General features: G+C 49.1%; 1 protein-coding gene across 3 annotated transcripts in view; it reads left to right on the top strand.

Moving 5' to 3' along the window:
• The first annotated feature begins 6,948 nt into the window (after nt 1–6,948).
• The window catches only part of CR2 (complement C3d receptor 2), a 194,513-nt gene continuing 194,227 nt past the window's right edge, over nt 6,949–7,234 (top strand). The window contains exon 1 of one of the 3 annotated variants that reach the window (XM_065594550.1): nt 6,949–7,167. In XM_065594550.1, coding sequence (XP_065450622.1) covers nt 7,086–7,167 — 82 coding nt within the window. In that variant the 5' untranslated portion in view covers nt 6,949–7,085. The remainder of the gene's footprint in view (nt 7,168–7,234) is intronic. The other 2 variants (XM_065594552.1, XM_065594556.1) reach the window with 2 other exon arrangements.

The raw sequence follows: 7,234 nt of genomic DNA, 5'->3' as shown, positions 1-7,234 counted from the left end.
ATATGTTAGTTGTCAAAAGCTGTCTTTGTAGATCTTAATATAAGCTTTTTTATATTCAGGAAATGTCTCTCACTGCTGCTGAGAGAGGGTGTTTATAATCAAACACTTTTTAAATCTTTAAATCTTATAAAACAGATAACAATGTTATTTACACCCTTTTTTGTGACTGCAAGCTGCATTGAGTTTTATTTAGCAATAAGAAATATTTACAACTATTGAAAATACTATAATTGAAGATATCTGTGTTATTTACCATGTCTTATTTGGAATAGGCCCTTTTCCTAAATAAAAGGGATACTGAAGAAAGACTCCAGCATCCTGATATTATTTCCATACCTGTTAATAGAAACTGTCTCATTAACTATTTAAAAGTGATATTGAGATCTAGCCCTGTGCTCTCATCTAATCGCTAGCTGGTTACAGAACAGAAAGAAGTTCTCTCCTTTCCTCTTGCAGATAAGTATCTTTACTAGTAGTGGAAGGATTTTCATAACATGTGTCAGAAGTTGACTCAGTTCTGTCTAGCCAGACTCCCGCGGGATCGCTGTCAGAGGAAGGAGACCCCACTGCTCAGAGCTGAGATCAGTGCTATGGCGTTAACTACAGCTGCAGTCCTTCCCCCACCCTCACTTCCCGTTAGGGTGTGAACTGACAAGGCGAGATGCCACAGAGCTACTTGTACTCATATGCATACGAAGAAGTGGACTGTAGTCCACGAAAGCTTATGCTCTAATAAATTTGTTAGTCTCTAAGGTGCCACAAGTACTCCTGTTCTTCTTTTTTTAGAGCTACTTCTGCAGAAGATCCTGGCATTCATAACACAGGCTTTGTCAGACAGAGGCAGCTCTCCCCCTAGAGCAGGGGAGACATCAAAAAGGAATATACATGTTCCCCACCCTGGTTCCCTCCGCATCCCCACCTATTCCCCTGGCCCTCACACAACATCCCTGCTCCCGATGGGGCTCCCCACATAATGGGGCAGACCAGGGGCCCATCCATGTATTTGTTTTAAACAACTAAATTTTGGTCCTATGCACTAGACTGCAGCTAGGAGGAGTTCAGTGAACTAAGATGAATTTCTCTCCTGCTTCCAGGTGTTTCTTTGCTATGCAGTGGCAAAAAAACAAATGTTAAGAAGGTTGGAACTCTGAAAACAGTCCCAAAACTACTTCTAGCTAGGGAAAAAGAGCCTTGCAGTCTGCCCCAATGGTCAATAAACTAAGGCCATTATGGTCCAAGTATCTCCCTCTTGTATGGTGGCTTTGGAAATATGTATTTTTATGTGAAAGGCCATAGATACAAATTTAAGGAGAGAGAGAGAGAGGCAGGAAATTGCCTGGAAATTGGCACTCAGGGCAACTGGCCTCATCACCCATCCCTAGGTGTACATTGCACTACAGTTTGGTCCAAAGTTTGACTGGTCTAGCTATTTCCATTAGATGTGTGATGTGTTAGCAGAATAGTTACACTGGTAAAAGCTCTAATATGGATGCCGTTACAGTGGCATAACTTATTCTCTTGCCCATACAAGATTTGCTCTACTGCTATAAGCAAACACCTTTGTACTGATATAACTGAGTGTGCACTATGGGACTCTACCTGTGCTGATATAGTTAAATTGGCACAACTTTCTAATGTAGACAATCCTTGGGAGTCTGACCCCGAACGCCCTCAATGCCGATGGAATTCCAAGTTCCTTATTAAAACTAACTAGAAATATAAAGAAAAAGTATCAACTTCCTGGTGCTCAAAATGACTGATTGGTGAATATTTTACGCATGGAATTCTCTTTCATGAACTTGGCTGTGTTAGGAATGTGTGAGAGGGGAGGGAGCAGCAGGGGCGCCCAGAGCGGGGGCAAGTGGGGCAATTTGCCCCAGGCCCCGCGAGCCCTGGCCTGGCAGTGGTCCAGATCTTCGGCAGCATTTCGGCGGCGAGGGACCCTTCAGTCGCTCCGAGTCTTCAGCGGCATTTCGGCGGCGGGTCCTTCAGTGCTGCCGAAGACGCAGAGTGACTGAATTCTCCCCCCCCCACACACCCCGCTGCCGAAATGCCGCCGAAGACCTGGACCACCGCCAGGTAAGTACAAGCACCGCAGCTTCCCCACTTTGCCCCAGGCCCCCTGAATCCTCTGGGCGGCCCTGGGGAGCAGACTGTGTACATACCTTTGTGGAAAGCTAAAAGCTACTTTGGCACCTCAATGTACGTTTTCTCCTAGATGATGTAGAACAGTGGTTCTCAACCAGGGGTATGCATACCCCTGGGGGTACACAGAGGTCTTCCAGGGTGTACATGAACTCATCTAGATATTTGCCTAATTTTACAACCGGCTACATAAAAAGCACTAGCGAAGTCGGTACAAACTAAAATTTCATACAGACAATAACTTGTTTCTATTTCTCTGTATACTATACACGGATATGTAAATAAAATATTTATATTCTAATGGATTTATTTTACAATTATATGGTAAAAATGAGAAAGTCAGCAATTTTTCAGTAATAGGGTGTTGTGACACCCTTATATTTTTGTCTGATTTTGTAAGCAAGTAGTGAGTGAGGTGAAACTTGGGGTTATGTAAGACAAAATCAGACTCCTGAAAGGGGTACAGTAGTCTGGTAAGATTGAGAGTCACTAACGTAGAAGGTGAGTGTTCAGAGCCAGAACAGAAATGCCTTGTCATGACCACTAACAGTTCAAACCTTCACTGACAGGAAGTGCTGCAACTGAAAGCTATGAGCAAGACTCTGTGCTGCTGCTGCTCAACGCCTTGTGTGCCACGCCTCTTGTGATCAGGACGTCGGGGCTTTAAGCCCCCTTCATACCTCTCCGATTCTGGGCTTCTCAGGCTCTGAGGGCATGTGCAGCCTCCTGTGTATGTTACAGCACTATGCGCCCACACAGGTCCCACCTGTTTCTGGAATAGTCACAACCCCCACATAACCCTCAGCAGCTTTCCCATGGCCGCTGCCAATGGGTTCCCCTGCAGCCAAGAATTCCAAAGCATGAAGTGCTCTGGCCACTTCTCTTCATGCCTTTGGCAGTACCCTACACCAGGGGGTGTATGAGAGGCAGCTTTCAGGCTGCGTATGCCAGCATATGCTTTCCCTGCACTGGGGGAATTCCTGTGCGGACTACACCATTCCCTTTGCAGTCCCTATATGCTGCAGGAGTTCTTACTGAATACAATTTCCTAGTATTTTTGAAAATTTTATTGCATGCAACTATAACAACCCCTTATTTAGCTCATCAGCAGGAGATGAACTAGCAATTTCTGACACTTGAGCACAGATAGCTCTGTAGTTCTAGTGGTAGCTAATTACAGAAATTTGTAGCCAGTATTTTCTCCCTCCAGAACTGGTGAGGCCTTACAGCTGAATTAGGGAAGAGCCCAGGCCTGGCTTCCTCACCTATGTCTACTCCTGCCTAGTGTGGTGCCCCCCAGAGTGGGAGATGCTCTACCACGACCCATGTGCTATCTATGGGGGCTGGTTGGGGCCCCAGACCCACTGTTTGCCACAACCCCATTGCAGCTCCCAGGCACGCCTAGTGAAGCGTCTTGCTGCTGTAGTGGCATAGAGAAGGACTTAAGATTTGTGGTTTTTTTTTGGCAGGCTGCCAACATTTTTCTTGAACTGCAAGTGAGCGAAGGGAACTGATGATTTTTTTTTTTTAAGTTGATATCTCAGCCAACCATGTATGGAATTGCCTGAGCAGGGACACAAAAAAAGACACGTCTCTACGCTGAGCGCTTTCTGCCTGCTGAATTTCAACGGGCTGCTGCAAACAATGGTGATGTATGAGAAAATCTAACTTCACAAGACTCTTTTGTAATAGAAAGACATCGCCACCCTCACACAGGGGTCACCAGCAGCTCCCTCTGTGTGTTAGAAACAAGGGAACAGGTGCCATAACTGTGAACAGACTCCATTTCTCCTTATTTCACAATTACCAGGTTACGCTTTCAGGGCCGGCTCTAGGCACCAGCAAAGCAAGCAGTTGCTTGGGGCAGCAAATTTGCAGGGGCGCAAGAATCCGGCATCGGAGTTGAGAACCAACAGGGGGCCCTGGGAGCTGTAGTTCGTTGGTTAGCTCCCTGCCTATAGAGCTAGTCCTGGAGCAGGGAAAGAACTACATTTCCCAGCATTCCCTCGGCCGCAATTAACAGGAAAAGGAGGGGGAAGGAGTGTGGAACTGAAACCTCATGCTGCAGCTTGCTGTGAATGGTAGGGACAGAGCCAGCTCTAGGTTTTTTGCTGCCCCCCCCCCACCCCAGCCCTGGGCTCCCCCCGCACCCCCCATGTTGCTCCAGCCCTGGACTCTCCCCCGCCTGCACTCTCTGCTGCCCCAACTCTGGCCCCCACCTGCACTTCCCTGCTGCCCCAGCCCTGGGCTCTCCCCCCACACGCACCCACATCTCCTGCCGCCCCAGCCCTGGGCTCTCCCCCAAAGAAAGAATTGGTTGGACTAAATGGACAGTGCACCTCTCTATCTGAAGCCTAGCAAGGGAGATCCCACTAGAATTTAAAATGAAAAGTAAGGGAGGGGAGGCTCTACTAGGACCTGGGCAGCTTTAGATACAGTACCAGGCATGTAGGAGGATTTACACTTCTCAGCCATGGAAGCAGAAACTGACTTTTCTTTTCCAGCTTTAGCTAATATTCAGAAAGGGAATCTAGCACCTGCCTTCCAGATTTGAACACTCTCAAAATTCAGGAGTGCTCACGCTCAATTTGAGCAGCTGTTACTTCATTTCCCCCAAATCAAATATACTGATCCACTGTAACTTGCTGTAGAAAAAGTAGAATAAATTGAGCAAGAAATGCTTCCCAGTGGTTATTAGGACTGGAATTGCTATTTTCAACAGCCATTGCTTTTAGTTTTAGTTTTATTTGTTTAAAAAGAAGACAGTAATATTGCATTGGCAAATTCCCCATAGAAACAAAGAATGGAACAAAGGAATAATAAAGGCACCTCAACTTTTCCTCATTTATGTAGGACAGTCTTATAATATGCATCCAGATATCCTTCAATCACACAAGCTGAAAATTGTTCCACTTTACTGCAGTTCTGTAACCATATGAGAACCAATCCTGTCTGTTCTGTGCACATCCAAAATTCCTGCTGAATAACCCTCTCTGGGAGCAAGTTACCAGTGACCCAGGACTGTGGTGGCAGGAGGGTGCAGTTGGGGGGGGGGGGGGAGAGCCAAACATTTTTTTGCTTTGGTCAGCAAAAAGCCTAGAGCCGGCCCTGTACGCTTTGCCTGACTAAATGTGGCTAGCCTTTGTGGCCAGATCACAGTAATGACCCCACTCTGAGTTTCGTGGAAAGGAGACGTATAAAATATGGTATTTTTTTTAATTTAAAACATAAAACAAATGTGAGCACAATTCCTGCAAACTGTACTGTGTGAGCAGACCCGGTAGTTGCATGGAGCCCCACTGAAACCAACCGCAGTGCTGCAAAGGGTCAAGCCTCTGGCAGCAGAGGGCTGACGCATTTTAGACAAGCACCTAACCCACATGTAGATGACATAAATATCATGTTCTCAGTGACAGTGTTTTCCATTTGCAGAGACACAGTAAAAATAAAAAATTTGGGGGCAAATCTTCCTTTGTGTAACACCAACAGACCCCAATTGTTGGCGGGTGGGATTGAACCTGGGACCTCACTAGTGCACAAGCCTCTAGTGCATGAGCTAAAAGCCTGATGGCTCTTAGCTAAATCTGTAGATCAGACTCAGTAATCTCTCTCTAAGTGGTCTCAGCACCACTAGATGGGTGAGAACACCACACCCAGGAGGTGTGTAGGTTACATTTGTCTTTTACTCAATCCTTCTTTAAACGCCCATTGCAGTCAATTATCAGAGGGGTGTGTTAGTCTGAATCTGTAAAAAGCAACAGAGGGTCCTGTGGCACCTTTAAGATTCTGTTAGTCTTAAAAGTGCCACAGGACCCTCTGTTGCTTATTGCAGTCAATGATTCTTGCCCTATTAAAGACTGAGAAATTATTTCTGGATTTAGCCCAGGGGTTCTCATACATGGGGGTTATGAGCTGTCACTCCTGCCCCCCCCTCCCCCGCTTTGCCTGCAGCATTTATAATAGTGTTCAATATTTTAAAAAGTTTTTAATGTATAAGGGGAGTTGCACTCGGAGGCTTGCTGCGGGAAAGGGGGTCACCGGTACAAAAGAGAATTACTGATTTCGCCCCTTGTGTCGGATCAGCAGCAAACCCCAGCACTTTGGAAGCGCCACAGCTCTGAGATCAGAGCCTGACTCCTCCATGACAGACACTGAGCTGTTGGGGGGAAAATGTGTCAGTGGTGATTCAATCACCATCACCCAGGCCGGTCCCTTTCTTCCACTCGCTCCTTGGTGGTGTAACCTGGGCGTTACATTCGCTAGAAGCAAAGGGGGAAGTAGCTTGTTTATATATACAAAATCTTATCAGCTACCCGCTGCCTTGTATTGGCCAACCGCAATCTCGAGATGTGGCACCAATGTTTGTACGGGATTAAGTAGCGTGTGCCCAGTCTGCCAAAGCCAATATTTATTTAAACAAACAGCATTTCGGCCGGGCTGCCCGACTCCTCCTCTACGAAAGCAAAGCGCGCTGAGGTGGGTTTGTTGCTGTCTAGCGCTTGTCCCCGGGGCTCCTCGGCGCTAGCGCCGGGACAGGGGGAAGTGGCGCCGGCCCGCCACGGGACACAGCCGGGCCGTGTGTGCCCGTGAGAGGCGATGGGGCGGAGCGGCCCGGGGGAGCGGCGGGGGCTGCTGGCGGCGGCCGAGCGGGGGCGGTGGGTGCAGGGGCTGGAGCCCGGGGCGGGCGCCGATCGCTGGGCTGAACCCGCAGCCCCGCCCCGCGGCACAGGCAGCGAGCGCCCGGTGTGAGCAGCGACACAGGCCCCGCCCCGCAGCCTGCAGACCCCGCCCCCGCTGCTGGCCCCGCCCCCGCTGGCTCAGCTGACGGCAGGCGCCGGGGCCGCCTCTTGAGTCAGTCCCCGCGGGTGCGTCGTCGAAGCAGCATCGTCCTGGGTCCGCTCCGCCGCCTTCACTGCGCATCTCCTCCCGCCGGCCCCGCCATGGTCTCGGCTCCGCGCTGCCCGCCGGGCGTCTGGGGGCTCCTGGCGCTGCTGCTGCTGCTGCCCCTGCCCGGGGCTCGCGGTGAGTGGGGGGCGCGGCAGCGGGTAGAGGGGGGCCCATGAGAGGCGGGGCGCCCGGGCACGGAATC

This window comes from Chrysemys picta, chromosome 4 (assembly GCF_011386835.1).
Source record: "Chrysemys picta bellii isolate R12L10 chromosome 4, ASM1138683v2, whole genome shotgun sequence".
Classification (NCBI taxonomy): domain Eukaryota; kingdom Metazoa; phylum Chordata; order Testudines; family Emydidae; genus Chrysemys; species Chrysemys picta.
Note: the sequence above shows the minus strand (reverse complement) of the source record. Positions and strands in the feature narration are given on the sequence as shown.